The sequence below is a fragment of the Accipiter gentilis genome, chromosome 8 (genome assembly GCF_929443795.1).
Source record: "Accipiter gentilis chromosome 8, bAccGen1.1, whole genome shotgun sequence".
NCBI classification, from domain to species: Eukaryota; Metazoa; Chordata; class Aves; order Accipitriformes; family Accipitridae; genus Astur; species Astur gentilis.
The window spans coordinates 41,902,691-41,922,292 of NC_064887.1; the positions used below are offsets into that span (position 1 = coordinate 41,902,691).

The following is a 19,602-nucleotide window of genomic DNA, read 5'->3' on the forward strand; positions in this document are numbered from 1 at the left end:
GAAGGACTCTCCTATTGGTTAAAAAAGGGACAAAAAGTTATGCCATGCAGGGAAATTTATCATTCTGAAATGAAGAAAGAGGAATTTTGTAGGCAAAGCTAAAGCTCACAGACAGACCTTGGCTAAAACTTCTCACTCAAGCCAAATGCATCAGTATTTGTAAAGACTGTTGCCACCTAGTGGAGAGCTAAAACCCCCACAAAGCACAGTAAATGTTAGGGAAAAAAAACAAACCCAAGAAGTTTAATTAGTCAAAGTGATGTGATAATCTATTTTCCAGTTAACATGTACTCTACGATGTTCAGGCGTTATTGTGGAACTAAGTGTAAAAAGTTGGGCAGCTGATGTCAACTGTAAATTCCAAAGTCCATCCCAGAAAGCTAACAGCAGACTGTGACTGATCCAGATGAGGAGGTAAGGCCCTAGTTCTATTGAGTATTGAGTATACTCAGTTTCTACCAAGAAACCAAGGAAACAGCAATTCTGTTAAGAGCTATGAAATGTCAGCACACCATGTTTTCCACCTTCCCCTGGCTCCCTGTACTCATGGAGAAGTTTAAAAACAAGTCAGAATACTATGAGAGGTGAAGTATCCAAGAAACAGACTTCAGGACTTAGAGGAAGGTTGGACACTGAAATATATTAGCATCTGGAACAACTACCTTTTCTTACAAGTAAAAACCAGAACTTATTTCTTTTGCTCTTCTGGTACTTGAAAATGTTTGTGAAAAGTTGATTTATCCCTGCTGAATCTACCAGCTTTGGTAGGACTTTGCCTTATCCGAGATGGACAAAAAACACTTTGCGGAGTAACTGGTGAGGTTGATTAAAATAAATTAACAAAAGTGGATTGTCAGCTGGAAAGTTACAATCATATCACATCCTTAAAAAAAAAAGTACCTGTACATACATTTTTAAAAGGACAGTTGCTTTCCTTGTAACCTTTACCTTTGACATCTGACTGAAGTCTGCAAATCCCTCACCACTACTGAAAGCACCACTTCCAAATGGATCCAGTGTTCCAAATGGATCTGAAACAGATACAGGAAAAAAAAAGTTATTTTAAATAATACTTAAGAATTATGAAGAATGCTTGGTACCAATGAAGTATAAAACTAGGCAGGGGATTAAAAACCACTTGCATTTTGACCTAGCATGAGACGTTAAAATGAGAATTCCATAAAACAATAGGTTTTCTACCAGCTGTTTGGAGGAAAAAAAAAAAAAAGAAAGAAAGGTATACAGTGTACGTGAAGACTTAACCTTCATAATCCGTAATAGGACCACAATGATATTTGCCAACAGTTCACAAGACAACTTTCTTTATTCTCAACTTTTACATTTGATTCTTCTTTCATAAAGAGATACCTCCTTATTCATCTTCATGGAAAAATTTATTCTTCTTACCTGGACCTTTTGAAGAGATACTGGAAGACGTAAAAGGATCACTGCTTTCAAAAGGGTCAGGCTAAATAAGAACAGATATACATAATTATTGGTCTGCTGTACTGTGCACCTGTCTTTTTATGCATATCAAAATCTATTGCTTTAAGACAAATTATTTCCAATTTCAGACCACTCTGTTCAGTGCACATATAGTAGGATAAAACTGACTGATTATATGAAATTGCATTATTAGTGCCTTTGGCTATCAGTAGCCTTAAACAAAACCCCAAGTACCTACAGAGAAACACATTCTAGTGAAAAGTGTAATCACACTGAAATACAAGCATTATTAGTTACCAGGGCAAAATAAGAAATTACACCTAGAAGTGTTCAGTCTTTAAGCAACAGAGACTGAATATCCTGGTCAGGCATTTAGATTATTATTAATTCAGAGATTCTGTATAATCACTTCTTTTTAAATAGATGGCGTTTGTAGTTGCTCTTCAGTTTGAAAAGTCTGCTGTTATCCAAGCACAAACCTATATTGCAAGACAAACTAACCTCCCACTGACGGATACTAGGATACTGTTCTAACACTTGGGTGGCAATAGTCAATGAAAGCCATAAGGGTGAGGGAAAGGATTATTAAAAAAACAAAACAAAACAAAAAATCCATACCCCCCCCCAAAACAACCACACACATACACGTAAGGACAGCTTAAGAACTGTGACTATACATTTGACAAATGTGTTCTGTGCAGTCCTTCCACTGTGTTGGCTCTATTGTCTGTTGGTAGCTCAGTAATCCTTTAGCCAGATCAGTTCCTTGATTGGATTCACTATGTGACTGGGCAAATAGAAACACCAATGGAATGGAGGTAACGGTGTGAATAAGTGGGTGCTGGTGGCTTGAAATGGCAACAGTGAAAAAACCCCCATCTACCTAACTGCATCTTCATGATGAATATACATCATCATCAAGGAACTGGAAAGAACAAACTGCTGATTGCCTTAACAACTCATACTTAAATTTTAACAATAAAACTAATGATATTTCATCAGTTAGGAGAAAAGTATTTAGTGATATTTCATTCTTTTTACCTTTCAGACAAGAAGTTTGTCAATAGTAAAGAAATCTATTATGTGTAGATTTAAAAATTACTGACCTTTGAGGGTAAAGTGGGGGGTTTTGTGAATGGATCTGAGGTAAATGGGTCACTCTTCACCTGTTTCTTGAAGAAATCCTCAGGGGCAGAACTACGAAATGGGTCACTTTCCTTAAATGGATCACCTCCAAATGGATCTAGAAGGAGGATTAAAAGGTAAATAGAAGGTAGCACCTAGTCTGTCCATTATGAACCATTCTATATCTGACCTCATACTCACTGATGTAATTTTTCCTATAAAAACACACAATGATTTGGTAAATCTGATAAAATTCCAGATACCTCTCTAAACAGGGTATTTACTAAGTTTGAACAAGTACATGTTCATATTAAGGTTATGGACTTAATAAAGAGTTACATGCATATTATTAACATATTGATCCTGAATGCACACCCTGTCAGGTTTCCCTGACAGGTCTCCCTGTTCCCACATGCAAATCAAAAATCTGAAGCCAGGGAAATGTTAGAAATCTTTGTGTTTGGCTACAAATCATTTGTATCACATCTGTCCTGTCATCAAAAGGGCTATTACCTGCTGGAGCAGGTGGTTGTTCTGCAAAAGGATCATGCTGGAATGGGTCACCTATGCAGAATAGAAAAATCATTTGTTTTATCCACTATTTAGCAAGATGATAAAAGTTTGTGAAAATATAATTTACTCAACAATTGGTCTTCAAGGTCTCAGGTAAGCCACTGGTCACTTACTGCCTTTGAAAGGGTCTGCTCCTTTAAATGGATCAGATTTGAAAGGATCTTCTGACTGGAATGGGTCTGCATGCAATTCTTGTGTATTATTGGTAAACATCAAGGCTTTATTCTTAAATGGATCATCCTAAAAATTAAGAGAAGAAACATTACAGCAATATACCATGATTAAAATGCTCAGTTACCCATTTAGCAGAAATTCTGTTCCTGTTTAATGATCTTAAAAATTACTTCCTAAGAACTTTCAGAATAAGTTGCTTCTAAGCAAAAGTAATTACACAGTAAAAAGAAATACATAGCCCAAGGCTACACAGAACATCAAAAGATAAAAATACATATAACAATAAAAGGTTAAACTGTTTCTCATATTAATATATTCAATTTTCAAATACTTAAATAACAAAACCAAACCAAACCCCCAGCCATCATGCAATCAAAAAATTCTTCTCTCCCAGCTATTTTACAGTTCAGCTTCAGGTAAGACAGTTATTTAAAAGGAAAGGATACACAAATCATTTGTGGACTACAAATACAAGAAATTACTACTGAGTAGTCATACTCAAGATTGCTTCTTGTTAATCCATTCTTGAGCTCAAAGCTCCAAGTACTGATGGCAGGAAGAGCGTCACCCCAACATTTTGACAATACAGAGGTTTGTCATCAGAGGCCAACCTATATAGCTTTGTCAAGTTGCAAAAAAATCCTGCAGGAACAAGTAGCAAACTAGAGTTACAAAACCTCTTCATTGCATTCATTTGCATATGATACCTCTGTCTTTTTGTCCGTTTTGGGTCTCTGATGAAACCAGTCCTTGCCACAGTAGCCATATGTGCACACAGCACCTATACAACAGGGCTCCACTGACAATCAAAGCCATTCAACTCTAACGTAAGAAATACCTAATAACAACTACCCACTTACACTGCCTCCAGCACTAGAAAGATACGGGATTTCCTTCATCCCTTTATATAAGATGCAAATGAAGAAGTCTTAATTAAGACTTCTCAGAACAGCAGGGAGGGAGGTGGGGAGCGGAGGAAGGGGAAGGAAGAATTAAGAAACACAAGGGACACAATGGTTTAAAAAATTTACTATGAACATATACTGGAGTTTTGTTCCAGTAAGTGATTCTTAGGTTTTGCAAGTAAGAGAAATATCTGGAAGTTTCCACTGGAAAGTAAACATAATGTTTATGCAAGCCATGCAAGCATAGAAACTAAGCACCAAAGCGTTTTAAGACCATGTCTCTCAATGTATTATTGTTTTTAACCTACAATTTTTTCTTTTCAGCATTTTGTTTTTACAGAGGAAGCATAAAGCAGGGCATAAAGGTAGCATGCCTGCTGAATATTTATTAATACACTGTACATGACATATATTTAACTTCATACTAAAACCATAGTAAATACTGTGCTTACAAGGATTTTGGAAATTATGTTTCCCTAATGAGGAAGCACCAAGTACATGTACAAGTAGAATCAAGGACGTATGCAACTTCCATATTTAAAGCGAAGAAATAGGCTTAAAAAATGAAAAATCTTGTGATTTAGAGTATTATTAAATATCCAAATCAACAATTGATACCCAAAATAAATTGACTGGAAAAAAATCTTTAAGAACCTGAAGGATCTTATGAATTGGGAAAAATACTGATTAAAGGAAAACACAATAAATGAGATAAATGATGCTGGAATTTCTTAAGCTGAAGAGAACTATCTATGTCTGTTGGGAAGGGAAAGTGTTTTTTACTGAAATATGTAATAAATATAGCTCACTGCAAAGGAGAAATCTGTATAGCTTCTTTTGGAAATAAGAAAGAAATACATGATTAAAGGGAAGTTTACAGCAAGAGAAGGTGTCACCTTGGTAAACTGGAGAACTTGCAAGAAAAAACCAGAACACCTGAATTGGAAATAAAGTCCTACCTAGTTCCTGAGACTAAAGATGTGACAGGTTGCAAATCAAGGGTTAACATGACCTTTTCTTTTTGTTTCCATAATTACAGTTTTCTTATGTATCCACACTGTTACAGTTAGACAGGCACAAAATCCTAGCACAAGATGTAACCCAACGCTTAAAAATCAGGTTTTCCACCAGCATTAAAATCTTTGCCCTGCCTTGCACTGGAGATTGCTACCTTGCAGGGATCACGGTATCTCCTAAAATACCAAAAGCCAACTAAGCAAACATCTTAACTGTTTCAGATTAGGTGCAAGTTACAAACCTAATTATTGTAAAATACACTAAACCACAGTAAATTTTTTTTTTACCATAGCTCCATAGTTGCTTCTTTCCGTCTGCCCAAGGCCTTCACTTATGTCTGCTAAATTCGTCAGACTACCGCCGTGAATCCCATTGAGAGCTTCATTATATTCTTCTATACTCTTATTGACTTCTTGATGACTATCTTGAAGTTGAGAAAGTTTACTTCTTGCCTAAGCAGCGAAAAATGCTTTATTATGTTATGCATTCAATAACACTGTCATTCTTGCATTCTTATTAAACACGGTTGCCAGACAGCTGCATTTTCCCCCCACCAGAGCTGAACTTTTCCTGACTCAAACTAGGAATTAACCTACTAAGCACCAGTCAAAAAGGCTTATTTCATGAACCAGTATTTTTTTTCTCTTCTGAAAAATAATCTTTCTAGGTGATGTTCAACTCTTAGCCTTTCAAGAAGCAAAAGAGAAGTTGTATAAACTACAGTGAATACCTGGTTTATTTCCTCCTGTGTTGATTTTAAAGATTTGATTATTGTTTCAAGCTGCACTTTTCCAGCCTGGATACTCTGCTCTAGCTGAGTCTCTTCTTGCTGGAGGCGATTCAGCTCTGCTTTTGCTCTATTAAGGTCATCTTCCTGTAATTTTAAATCTGATTCCTGAGATTGGATCTGCATTTTTAGTGATGAAATCTGAAACAAATCATTACAAAAATCAGAGTGAAATCTGAAATAAATGTACCTTAATAAATAATGAATTTATAATAAATAATAGGAAGTTGTAAAGCAATCTATCAACCGCTAAGGAAGATAACAAGAACTTAATATGAAGAACTGCATACTTCTTATTATGTTACACAAAATCCTTGATAAAAAAAGCACATAGGACATTCAATAAAACCAAGAAATTTTAATATTTTAAATTACAGAAATACCACATTAACTATAAGGGCAATTAAAAGGTGTTTCTTAGATGGTTACCTTGTAGTTTTCAGAATTTGGCTCTTTTTCCATTCAAACATTTACCAAGTATTATAAAGTTGACTTTTAACTCTGATAAGAGTTAAAATTACACAGTTGCACATGATTATCCTTATGTGCTTTCTTACTTATACACTAAGTTTCTACATTAAGATAACATATGCTAGCTACATTGGCAATTGTATCGCCTGAAAATCCACTTTTAACTCAGAATACTGATGAGGTTCACAGTGATCAAATGTTGATGACTGTGTCATGGGTCAGTAATAATGCTTCTCAACTACCCTATTAGGTTGAATAAACGTTTCATATATTCACAGAACAATAACAATTTATGTAGAAAGGGACCCTTGGAGATCATCTGATTCAACCCCCCCATTTCCAACCATTATGAAAGATATTTAGGTTCGCAAAATCCTTTCTTGGACCTCTGTATTTGTGTGCAGATTGCTATTTATGGTAAAAATGAAAAACAAAGCAAGCTTATTCATTAAATATATAAATTTCCTTCAACAAAAGACACAATACTCTTGAGCATGTCCAGAATTAACGTACACTCACCACCTGTGTTTCTTCCTGGCATTTCTGCCTTACATCGTTCAGCATATCTTTCAGTTTGGCTTTCTGCTGGTCCATTTCATCCAGGCGGTCTTGGGCATCTTGCTTCTGAGCCTCTAGCTCTTGCAAGTTACTTGTCTCCCTATCTAAATCATTTTGTAGCTCCTGAGGAAAATTCCACAGTTTGTAACTTACATTTAGCTGTTATCTTACAGGAATGGTCAACCACAGACAAACAGGCTGGCAAAATCCAAAACATTTTCTATGTCATATAGGCTACTGCTTGCATGTGTACATTTTGTTTCTGCAGGAACTTGCATGAGACTGCAGGAAACAAATCAGTGCCCACAAGATGGAAAGAGACTGTGACACAGAGCACATATCATTGAGCTATCCTAATTTCAAACCCAATACTCTTTGAACAGTGTTTTCCTAAATTACAGTGTTAGTCAAGCACCAACAAAAAAAGACATTTCAAACTGTTCATGTATCATCATCTACTTATATTAACCAGCATCAGAAGAAAACACTTCTGATGGAGAACAGGAAAATAAAGATCTTTCTGTAAGCTAGAGGAAAATCCCATGAAAGGAGGAAGGGTTTGCCCAGAAGCAACATAAGGAAAGACAGAAGAATGCTTAATTCCCCATATATTATTTTAGATTAAAATGAAAACTAATATGATAAATAGAGTTTTTACCTGAACTTCATTGGTTTTCTGTCTGATTGATTCTTCCTTTTCCCTAATGTCTTGCTCTAGCGAGTATTTTTCTCTGTAAGATAAACAAGCACGCAGATTCATGAATAGTTAAATAATACAACATATACATGCGTGTATGCAAAAATCAATTAAATAGTATTCTGGAAACACCACACAGCCAAAAATGCCAGCCCATATCCTGATATATTCTTTAAAGGAGTAAAAGTGTATACCTATCAATTGTTCTTTGAAAAATACTATCTGTTCCATAATCAATCCTCTGAAGCCACCTGGTAGAACCCAAGCTGGCTTTATGTAATTGGCTAAGTGTAGGGTATCAGTGGGAGATTGCCACCAACTTCAGTGACAAGTAATGATAAACTGACTAATAGAAAACAAAAGTAACAGACACATCAGGACTATGTTCTTAATTGGTTCTCCTACTCCAAGATTTTCTTAATAGTCCACAACTATTACCTCTGCAGCTGTGCAATTTCTTGACTAATATCATCCAGTTCCTTCACGCCTGTAAATTCTCCTGATCCCACAGAACTTGAACTATCCTGTTAAGAACGAAATAGTCTATTAAAATGCCAAGTCATAACAGAAGACCTTCCTTTACAAAGGCTGAGGACAAAGGTGGGACACAGTCCTCATTATATGCATTTGCAAAATTCTATGGAAGACATAAAATTATTATGCAAAAACCACTGAGCGTGCCACACAATTCTACCTGTGAGACAGGAGAATTTTCTCTATGCCCATTTACCAGATGGGATAGTCGGAATAAACAGCAGTTAAAGGACATGCACAATGCCAACAAATAAACTGCAGGCAATGGTAGAATTCAAATTAAAAAACTAAAAACCCAGCTCTGCTACAGTCAATAGCAAAGCTTCCAGGGAGTTTAACGAAATCATATTGTAACTTCAGTCTTCTTGAGTCCTGCCACAAATTAATGCCAAGTTCTGCAATTATACCCGATTTCCTGCAGGTCATTTCTACAGCCATTCAGGCACAGATCAAGGAAGATGCAGAGGGTATCCCTTTTCTTTTAGACAAGAAAATTGTCATTAGAAATTATGAAGAAAGAATCTCAACGTTTGATAAAAAATTTGTTATTATTATAAAAAGGATTGCTAGTTCTTTGCAAAAAATCACTGCAACTTAGCAAAAACTGCAACACTTAAACTCACTGCTAGTATGACAAAATCAGGAGACCTACCATTTTTAAAAAGCATTTTAAAAAAAAGACAGTACAGTTTGCTTGCTTCGTTCACTTTGAGATTACCATGATAACCACAGAAAGTTTGGCTTTTTTCAGTATTAAAAAAAAGCCCAAGAACCCAACCAACAAATCACAAACAGATAGCATAGTAAAATGTGACATTTTTTGCAGAAACAATATTGAATATACAGTTTCAGTAAGTTAATTAAGTCCTCACTTTTGGGTGAGCATTCCTTTCGTTAATATGCCATTAAGTAATCATAAATAACAACAATCCAGACTAATTCTTCAAGCTAGCAAATCAAAAGCTTCTAATATCCCTTTTATATTTTCAGACCAGATAAAGATTTGCTGAGAGACCTGTACTGTATGCTGTACAGGATCATAATAAGGTGTTACCCAGTATGATTATGAAATGAGTTAAAATGAGCTGCTGCATTGGTTAGGCTAACACAGTTCATTGTTCCACATGAACAGAAAACTAATTTGCTATGTTCACAGTAGCATACAGTTTATTTCATGTTACATTCAGCTAAAACCACAGCAGATGAGAAAAAAAGATATAATGAACTGAAAATAATGGGAAGCTTAAAGCTCTCACACTAAGGTGTATTTATTTCCCACAGCTTCAGAGAACTAGTACACAAGAAACTTTAACATGCCAACACCCGAGTTGCCTGTCAAAGAACTTCTTGACAGATCAATGTGTCTCAAATTGTTGAAGGAAGCAATATTACCAGGTCAACAGCCAATACTGGTAACTTCACACTACTGTGACATTATCATCATGCCAAGAGCAAGTGTCACAGAACAAGAGCAAAGAGACAGAAGAAGGGGTAGAAATAAAAACTTCTTTAGAGTTACAAGTAGCGTACATAAACAAATTTGCATTCTTTTGGATGTTACAATTACTCACACGACGCATTTCTGTTAGTGCTGAGATCTCAGTTCCTACAGGGGTCAAGTAACCTGACAGAGTCTATAGAAAAAGGATATAGGAAAAACCTTAAAAGGACCAGAGCAACAGCAACAAAATATATTTAGAGGCTCAAAAGCTTTCTGGTTAGGGAAAGTAAAAAAAAGTAAAGGAAAATACTATGTAATTTATAGAAAGGGTTCAGTAAAAGATTAGATGCTCCAGTAAAATGGTATTAGCAGTGATGGATATACGACTATGGACTGTCATGCTACAACGGATGAATCAACCACCAATTCCTAGAAACTAGGAAGTTATCACTCTTCATTTAGCCATTAAAAAAATTTTACATTTTCATGGGAGGAATTTGGTACTGATCACAGTCAGGGACAGGCTACTAGACCAGCTTTTAACAGTTGCTTTTAACAGTTTCCTGAAGTTAAAAAAAACCCGTTCTCTATAACAAAGGAGTATTTGTCATGCTATACTTTTCTCAATGCTACTATTCCCTTATTTATGGAATAGTCTACTGCATTTTTCTTTATTTACTGTCTTGTGTTGTTACAAATTGTATATTTTCAAATCTTAAAGAATTTTGTAAAAGGAGGTAAGAAAAAAGAATATTGGCAATTCTTTACCGTAATATTAAAAAAAAAAAAAAAAATTTACAAAATTAATACTCAAAGCCCATTACTTTCAAAGCACATAAGCTCAGTATTATCTACAGATAATCAATGACTTACCTGTATGGGAGTGTTCCTCTCTGTGGGAGGGATCATATCTGGGGACAACACTTGTGGAGGATCAATCCCTTTACTGACCTTCTGTTGAATGAGATACATTGCTAGTGCAAACTGATCTTTGCTTAGCTTTCCCATCTGTCTTGTGTCTGCCAAAGCCCTGGTAAAAAATAGATCATACTAATAAACAAGAAAAGCTTATTTCTCCTCTGCCAAGAAGCCTGAAACACACAAATACATGTAATTTCCTTTTGATTCAGCCTCATCAGAGCTTGCTTATTCTAGTGAAAGAGTTCCATAAACAGAGCAGTATTTTATTAGACATATTTAACTGGATAGAACAACATTACTCTGAGAAAATATTTAGAGCACGAGAACTTCAAAGAACAATCACAATTCACCAACTGACCTATACCCCTCTCCCAGAAAAGCAAAGTGAGTGTTTATTTCTCCCTTGTTTTTCCATATAGCCCACATAGTGTAGTACAGCAACAGGACAGGTAAATGAGGTTGGGTTTGGTGGGGTTTTGGTTTTTTTTTTTGTTTTGTTTTAATGTTAGGATCACAATTTTGGCTGGGTAATCTGACTTCCCAGATCAGCAAGTTACAAAAATACAGCTACTAGAGAATTCTTACCATATATGTGCTAGGAGATTCTGAGACAGACCTGAATGCATAAAAATGTCCTTTACTTCTTGGCCACTCACAAAACCATCCATGTCTGTGTCTGTTTTTAAGAAAATTTCATCGTATCGCACTTTTTCAGACATTGGTACTACCCAATTCACAGATGGCTGTAAAACAAAGTTTTATATTTCAAAAGAAGATAAACAGTCTTTATCAACACACTGAGTATATATATATGTGACATTATTCAGTCAGATGTGCTGAACATCTTGCACAATCAAGTCTGGTAAATAGGTACTTCCCCTTTTCCCATTAATGTTTTAGCTTAATACTTTTTATCTGAATTATCAATACTGATAAACTGCTATTCATCAGTTGAAAAGCATTCATTCTTTCAAAATACGGACCCAACTAGGCATACTAAGTCCTGCTAATAACACAGGAGCTTTAGAAGGTTGATTAATGATTTCTTTGGTATTAAAGCAGATACATGAATAAAACCTTTCTATGGTTTCACTTTCTAGGAAAAGTGCAAATTCCCTGTAAGATTTGCTACCTCATGGTCACTCTGACTAAAATTCACCTACTCTTCCGTTCTTCCATGTCTAACCATTCTCATTTCATTCCCTCCAGCCAAATCACCCAATAACGAACACATTTTCAGAAAAGTGCTCACATGAGGCAGAAATCAAAAAGCAGTTTTACTTTTTTCCTGCAGTTTACTGATACCAGAAAGAAAAAAAAAAATTTGTACCTGTGCTTGTTTGATGCTGTGCTTGGGAGACAAACTCCCTGTGCTGTTCAGACTGTTGACACTACCATGAGATGGGGTAGAACGGAGGCTATCTTTTGGTGGAGGACTTGCAGGGAGAACAGGAACTGCACCAGGAAAGACAGGAGTCTTCTTTCTTTTAGAAGGTGGTATGAGAGAAGGGGGTAATAGTGAAGGAACTGGCTCTTTTTCAAGAGCTCTATAAACCAAATGCATTGCCTGCAAAGGCAAAAAGGTCAGATAACATTAACAATTAGAAGAAAAAGTAACAAGATTTTCCAGTGTCAGTCATTTACATATCAGTAAAACAAAGACAGTAAGATTAGAGACGTAAACCAGAGCAGATAATTTTGAATGTAATTCCAAAAAGTTTAATCTTGATGACACAGGCAAGAGTCAGTAGATGGATTTGAGAAAGATCATTTAATAGCTCCATGTGAACAATTTAGATTAGAAGAGTCAAATGTAGAAGAGAAAGCTGCAAAGCTCTTGAGAAAAAACTGAGCGATTTGCTTTAGCAGACACACTGTGTGAATTGAGAATTTAAAGCAACCTACCACAGCAAATTCATCCTTGTCCAGGTGACCATCTTTATCAATATCACTGAGATCCCAGACCTACAGCAATTATGACAAAAACAATGATTTAGAGAACAAGTTATATCTTGTGCTGTTGATGTTAATTGTCATCATATTAAGCATGCTCTCTAAAGACTCCTAATAGATTTTTGTGAAGATCGTATTAGTTATATTAGACCTAGTGCCCTGGTTTTGGCTGGGATAGAGTTGATTTTCTTCCTAGTAGCTGATATAGTGTTGTGTTTTGGATTTAGTATGAGAATAATGTTGCTAACACACTGATGCTTTCAGTTGCTACTAAGGAATGTTTATACTAAGTCAAGGATTTTTCAAGCTTCTCATGTCCAGCCAGCAAGAGAAGGCTGGAGGGGCACAAGAAGTTGGGAGGGGACACGGCCAGGACAGCTGACCCAAAGTGGCCAAAGGGGTATTCCAGACCATGCGATGTCATGCCCAGTATATAAACTGGGGGGAGTTGGCTGGGAAGGGTGATTGCTGCTCAGGAACTGACTGGGCGTCGGTCGGTAAGTGGTGCGCAATTGCATTGTGCATCACTTGTTTTCTAGATTCTAATTCTTTTATTATTATTATTATTGTCATTTTATTATTATTATCATTATTATTATTTCTTCCTCCTCTGTCCTATTCAACTGTCTTTATCTCAACCCATGAGGTGGGGGGAGTGAGCGAGCAGCTGCATGGTGCTTAGCTGCTGCCTGGGATTAAACCATGACACCTAGCTAAACATTCTCTGATGAAACAGACTGGATTAGAGTTTTCTGGCAATGTGAATCTACACTGGTTCTAACAAATTCTGGATGCAACACAGGCAGGTTTTTCATCTTTCTATGTTGCAATTAAGGAGTCATCAAGCTGACTAAAACCATCCAGAGGTGGCTTTCAGAATTGTCCAGAGGGTGTGGGCTAGCAGATTGCCCAAATTTGCCTCTTATAAGAAAGTTAAAATATTTTAGAAAAGTCAATACATTTCCAATTTTCATTCCATTCTTAAATTTCTAGTTTTCGTTTTTAGTCAAAAAAATATGTCCACCCTCCAGAATTTTCTACAGGACAGAATATAAGCACCTATCAACTTCAGTTCATTATTAGGTCAAGTACAGTCAACAAAATTTGCAGATTTACAAGGATACAAAACTTTGTGTACTCTAATACTCAGCCATTATCTAGCACTGTTTAATCATCAATATGACTTGGAGACAGTAGAGTGGACAGAAAACTAAGACTGAGGCTCAGTCATCTGAACTCTACTCCCAGCTCTATCCCTGGACCTCTGTACAAATTTAAGCTAGTTGAGTACTCCTTTGCCCATTTCCTCAGTCCCCTATCTTGTCCGCAAACTTTTCTGGAACAGGAAAATTTCTATCGTGACAATAGCAAGATAAAATACAAAGCCTTTCAAGACTGAGTACTTCACAATAGTCAAGTACAGAATTAAAACAAGTTGTACTTAGATTTTGTAGATAATACAAAGAGGCAGTTCTTCCTGAAGAGATGAAAGTGTGTAACACAGATACAGCTCTTGCACAGAATGTATTCATTCTCAGTCATATCAATATGCAAACAATTAAAGAATATGTATTTTAAATGGAAGCAGAAAAATACTTTGAGGTTTGCTTCCCTTGCAAATATGCAATGGAAGCACTAAACTCAGATCGTCAAATCATAGAACAGTTTGGGTTGGAAAGGACCTTAAAGATCATCTAGTTCCAACTCCTCCTGCTATGGACAGGGACACCTTCCACCAGACCACGTTGCTCAAACCACCATCCAACCTGGCCTTGAACACTTCCAGGCATGGGGCATCCACAGCTTCTCTGGGAAACCTGTTCCAAGCGTCCCACCAACTTTATCGTAAAGAATTTCATCTTGTATCTAATCTAAATCTACCCTCTTTCATTTTAAAACCATTACCCCTCGTCCTATCACTAGAATCCCTACGTTCCCTTGATAGAGTCCCTCCCCATCTTTCCTGTAGGCCCCCTTTAAGTACTGGAGGAATCAAAAGTATTTATAAATATACATGAAAAAAATACTTGACGATTTGACAGCTACAATAAACTAGGATGTTTTAAAGTGTTCTCTTGTACAAACAGTAGATAGATTTAATGATGTCTAACTACTTGTATTTGGAAAAATGACAAAACAGTGGAATACAATGTTATAAAAGCTATTATGGTTTAAGAGAGCTTTTTTCTGTTTTTAAATAACCAAAACCAAAACTTCAGCTCTTAAAATTAATACAGAGTTAATGAAGCCAATCTACTCCAGGGTCCAAATTACTACTATTACTCTCATTTCTAAGTGGAAGACTTCAGTGCACTCGATGTTAAAACTCAGCCAAAACCTGGTCCATGTTGATACATTACATTTAAATATTTAACACTGCAACTACAAGAAGGTAAATAGAGAATAGCTAAATCTAAACAGCATACTTACCCTTCCTAGGATATCAAGAGGTAGCTTTGAATTCATCAGTACTGGTTTTACTTTGTCTCCTGAAAGTAAACCATTTACTGGCAAAAGGCTTTCAAAAATACCATCAAACTTTGCTTTTTCTTCCACCTAGTTGGTAAGAAATAGCCTGAATAAGTAAAAAAGTGTGCCTGTGTGAGTGTTGAAAATGAGATCTTGCAAGAAATTAAGACTGGTCAGTAATGTATTCATTCTAAATTTCCAAGCTTTCTTGCAAGTGCTACCATGCTGTATTTAAACGTAAACCCCATGGAGCTAGATTTAGGAGCTCAATTTCAAAGCTAAGCTTATGATAGCTAGGAGTTTTAACATGCAGCATACAAGATGTGTTTCTGTAGTGTTCTAAAAGGACAGCACATTCCGATTAAAACACTGCTGATCAGATTTTAAGCAAACTTTGACAAACTCTGTAGAACTAAAAACTATTCTTCCCAAATAATTTGCTTCCCACTTTAAAGTACAACATGCAAGTACAAAAAAACCAAAACAACAAAAAAATCAGCATTAGAAGTTATTTTCTTAAATTTCTACCTTTTAAAAAATGTTTGCAATTGAAAATTAACTAAATACAAATATCCTCATGTATGTATCAAAAGTTACTTTTTCCCAATTATATATATATAGTGTGTATCACAGAATACTAATTAGAACATATGAACTCAAGCTTTAAATTGATACTTCAGGATGGATTTGGTGAAATGCTTTGCTGTTCTCAGTGGGGTTCCTTTACACAAACATGAAAGTGCCTACTACTAGGATCCTGGAAGAAATCCAGGCAGAAGATTAAAATTCATTGTGTCTTAAAAACATCACACCAGGGGTTGTCAAAGGCTTGTTTAATACTTATTTCAAATATAAAACTGCAGCTCAATATTCTCTATTGTGCACAAGTCTATCATCAGAAAGGGAGGACTTCTGAAATGGGAAATATATCTGACAGAAAATTCTCTCACTGGGAAAATTACAGACAAGGAAAATATTTACTTTCAAAGAATGGATGGAATGTGTTGTCTTTTACACTTACCCTAACAGCCCAGTGAGTCTCTGTTGAAGGTGGTGTGATCAGCAAAGGACTGCTAGTGTCATGCTAAAAATTAAATAATTTTTAATTTTTTAAAATATATATATAAAAATACACACACTTCTGCTTCTAATTCTTACTAATTGCTTTAAGAGATGGTTAGAGACATGAAGCTTAACTACACTGAAAAAAAAGAAAAAAGGCTGCACATGTACCCAAATAAAAAAAAATAAAGTCATACTGATTTATACTATTACAGTACCTTGATAAGGACATTAGGTGCATTAGGCACCCAAACACAGAACTAAGACAAGCTAAAGGAGGTTCCACAGCAGCTACTGCAGGCAAAGCTGCAGTCATGCCTTTTGCCACACACTCCTGTCGACCTAGTCCAAAAATAATCTTCCCCCCCCCATAAATTTAGCAGTTAGCCACATCAGCTTTGTGAACAAGCTGACCTTAGTTAAACTTGCATCAGTTTTGCAATCCAGGAAGGGGCTGGTACATATTACTCAGGAAGACAGGACTATGGCAGCCATTACTGTAGTTGTCTTAAGGAACAGTTTGACAGCAGCCTGCAGTCTCAAAACCATTACATTTATGAAACAGAAGAATATCCCAGTGTTCTGACTGAAGCCTTAGTTCATACATACATTTAGGTATATATTACTTACAAATTTAGGAGGTGGCACAGTCAAGTTCAGACTGCTCAGGTTAACATCATGGCCATTCTGTGCACATGCTACGAGGCGCAACGCGACATAGAAACCCTACAAACAATAGTGTTTTCTATTAAAAAAAGCAACCAGTCTAAATCAGTCTTCAAGAACTCATTTATGATTTTTACTAACACCGTACATGTGCAAGTCAGTAATGTATGGAAACAACAGTGCTATAGCCCCATTCAGTTAACTGCATAGTGGCAACTACCTCACTGCTTTTAAAGATGATTCAGGAAAAACTCTGCAATAACATGGAACAAAGAGCAGAAAACTTCAAAGCTAGTTTTTAAGGACTCTCCCCAAATTAAGTAAATTTCACCAATTTTTCTTAAAAATTAATAATGTTTTTAAAAAATTTCTCCATATCTACAAGTAACTTGGTATTTGATATTCCAAGCCACTTTTAGTAATGCTAGTTATATTTTTTCATGCAAAAAAACCTTCTAAAATAAATCTTAAAATCATAGTTTGCATTTGTGAAAGACTCGATGACTCTGTACCTCTATATCACACACACTGATTATTTACAAAACAAAAGAGACACAGAAAATTAGATCCAAACTTCTCCAGCAGCCCCACCAAGTAATATACTTGGATATGAGCAGTGCTAGGATAAAAACCTCATCTTGTAAACAAAAACTTTAAAAAAGCTAAGGATAACTACTATTGGTATCAGAGTTTTCTTGAAATGAGGCTTATCTGTAGAAGGTAAACTAAGAGGTGTACAGGCACATCTCATTTACCTGTTTATCCAAGTATCCTTTACCCTCTGGGTCAGCCAAATCCCATATCTGTGGAGATACAAAAAAGCCATTGTGATTTTAAAATAAAACTTAACTCAGCTCAAGAGTTCATATTGTATGTCTTGAACTTCAAGATACAACACACAATGTTATTTAATTCTCAAGTTAACAACAAAAATGTTACAGAAAAGACAATTTTTCCTTTTAGATTCCTATGAAACTTGGAACAATACCTTGGAGCTATTACCAATCTGTGGTTAACCTAACCTGGTTCTATGGATCTGATTTGCATTCCACCAAATTCCTTTTTGCAAACCCCTTCTCTCAATGTTAGCCGCACTTAAGCAAGCGTACAAACCATTACTGCATTATCTAATTCCTTCAACTTACTTTTCCAAGGATAATATCAGAGAGACCAGATTTTTTAAGAAATAGCGCAGCTTCACTTGCCCCAACTCTCCCCGTATATGCTGGATCTACCTGAAAGATAAAAATTCACATTCAGTTGAAGCATGTCTGTCATGAAAGCAGAGGTAAGAAATGAAACCCCTCTTGTCTTAGGTTGAGCTATACAAGCATGCATTACCACTCAGCAGAGAGAATTCAAAGAAGTTTAGCACTGCAACGGGGAAAAGAAAGAGAGGGACATCTTAGGGAAGAGGAAAATGCACTTTATTTTTAAATTCTTTTTTAACAACCTACCTGTTTGTAGTAAGTTTCATATAATGGATTCCCAGTAGAAAACTGAAAAACAAGAGAAATATTAAGAACACAAAGAATGAACTGCCATCACAGACAGCACACCTTCAGGGACTGACAGAAAAAAAAGCATGTAGTACTTTGTGTATTACTTCTATCAAAAATATAAAACGGTATAGTTAATTCGCTGTGTTCCAAACTGGATACTTGAAATCTAAGAGCGGATGACAGAGATCCCCCAAAACTTGCAGCCAACAGACTACTGTCACCTCTTAAAACTTCTTATTCACCAGCATTCATATTTGAACTCACACTTTTAATTACCAACACTATATGGTAATATAGTTACCATTACCTTTATATGGTAATAAAGGTTTTGTAGAACAGCTTTGAACTCTTTGCCAAGGTATTTCAGATCACAGTTTGAGAACTACTGCTATCAAAGGCAGAGTTTTCAACATAACACTGATTTTACTACCTCCTGCATTGCATATATACTTACGGAATAATTTCAGCAGACAATTATATACACACACACAGACACAGGGTGCTGGTATCAAAACATGCCTGTGTTTATGCATTTTCAGGACTAAGATCTTAAATTGACAAAGAGTAAAAAAAAAAAAAAAAGAATGGTTAATTAAAGATCACAATTCCCTGACAATGTTGTTTGAGGATTTTGACTTGGTGTTATCACCGCATTACACAAAAGCAGCAGACACAAAGGTAGGCCCTGCCTTTTCGGAATACTAAACAAGCAGATTCCTCCTCCCTCTTACTAACATTCCAAGCAAATGGGAACTGAAATGCCAAGAGGCAGAAGCCCCAACACCCATCTTCTCAGTTCCTGTGTACAATTGCCACACAGGTTCTAGCCACGAGCAGGTTATATCTCCACACCATTCTCCAGCCTCAATGCCAAGAGCAAAAATATCACAAACCAGTCTCAAGCAAGTCACCCCTTAGAGCAGTCAAAGGCCTTACAAGCAACAAAACAGCCCAATAAAGACAGCTTAATGACTGAGACGCAGAGAAGTAGAAACATCCCAAAGCCTGCTTGGGGCAACTGCTCTCCACCTACAGGACACAAGTCATAGATCTGACGAATGATTATTTTGCACTAACTCTGATCACTGGTATATCCCCTCCTTGTCATCTGCATGGATATCCAGATGTTCTGCCTACACTCAGGCGAAGGGAGACAGAAACATGATGGAAAAAAACAGACAGATGAAGAGCATGAAATTTTGTTTTACACAAAGAGAATCTTTACGTAGAGTTTACAATAAACATGCCAAATCTTAATTTAAGGAGATATCCAAAATATCTAAACCCTATTAATCAAAAGT

General features: G+C 36.1%; 1 protein-coding gene across 14 annotated transcripts in view; it reads right to left on the minus strand.

Annotated features, from left to right (window-relative positions):
• EPS15L1 (epidermal growth factor receptor pathway substrate 15 like 1) overlaps nucleotides 1–19,602 on the minus strand; it is a 52,588-nt gene that overhangs the window by 28,948 nt on the left and 4,038 nt on the right. For 10 of the 14 annotated variants that reach the window (XR_007506919.1, XR_007506924.1, XR_007506921.1 and 7 more), the window contains exons 2-22: nucleotides 18,253–18,298; nucleotides 17,945–18,030; nucleotides 17,555–17,602; nucleotides 16,764–16,859; nucleotides 16,093–16,155; nucleotides 15,033–15,158; nucleotides 12,555–12,614; nucleotides 11,980–12,216; nucleotides 11,235–11,392; nucleotides 10,602–10,758; nucleotides 9,859–9,921; nucleotides 8,192–8,277; nucleotides 7,715–7,787; nucleotides 7,012–7,179; nucleotides 5,971–6,168; nucleotides 5,528–5,692; nucleotides 3,258–3,384; nucleotides 3,085–3,135; nucleotides 2,553–2,689; nucleotides 1,408–1,468; nucleotides 949–1,031 (exon numbers count right to left, since the gene is read on the minus strand). Coding sequence is in view for 8 of the 14 variants with exons in the window: in XM_049807573.1 (XP_049663530.1) it covers nucleotides 949–1,031; nucleotides 1,408–1,468; nucleotides 2,553–2,689; nucleotides 3,085–3,135; nucleotides 3,258–3,384; nucleotides 5,528–5,692; nucleotides 5,971–6,168; nucleotides 7,012–7,179; nucleotides 7,715–7,787; nucleotides 8,192–8,277; nucleotides 9,859–9,921; nucleotides 10,602–10,758; nucleotides 11,235–11,392; nucleotides 11,980–12,216; nucleotides 12,555–12,614; nucleotides 15,033–15,158; nucleotides 16,093–16,155; nucleotides 16,764–16,859; nucleotides 17,555–17,602; nucleotides 17,945–18,030; nucleotides 18,253–18,298 (2,289 nt within the window). In the remaining 6 variants the exon portion in view is untranslated. The remainder of the gene's footprint in view (nucleotides 1–948; nucleotides 1,032–1,407; nucleotides 1,469–2,552; nucleotides 2,690–3,084; nucleotides 3,136–3,257; nucleotides 3,385–5,527; nucleotides 5,693–5,970; nucleotides 6,169–7,011; nucleotides 7,180–7,714; nucleotides 7,788–8,191; nucleotides 8,278–9,858; nucleotides 9,922–10,601; nucleotides 10,759–11,234; nucleotides 11,393–11,979; nucleotides 12,217–12,554; nucleotides 12,615–15,032; nucleotides 15,159–16,092; nucleotides 16,156–16,763; nucleotides 16,860–17,554; nucleotides 17,603–17,944; nucleotides 18,031–18,252; nucleotides 18,299–19,602) is intronic. The other 4 variants (XM_049807574.1, XM_049807575.1, XM_049807579.1 and 1 more) reach the window with 4 other exon arrangements.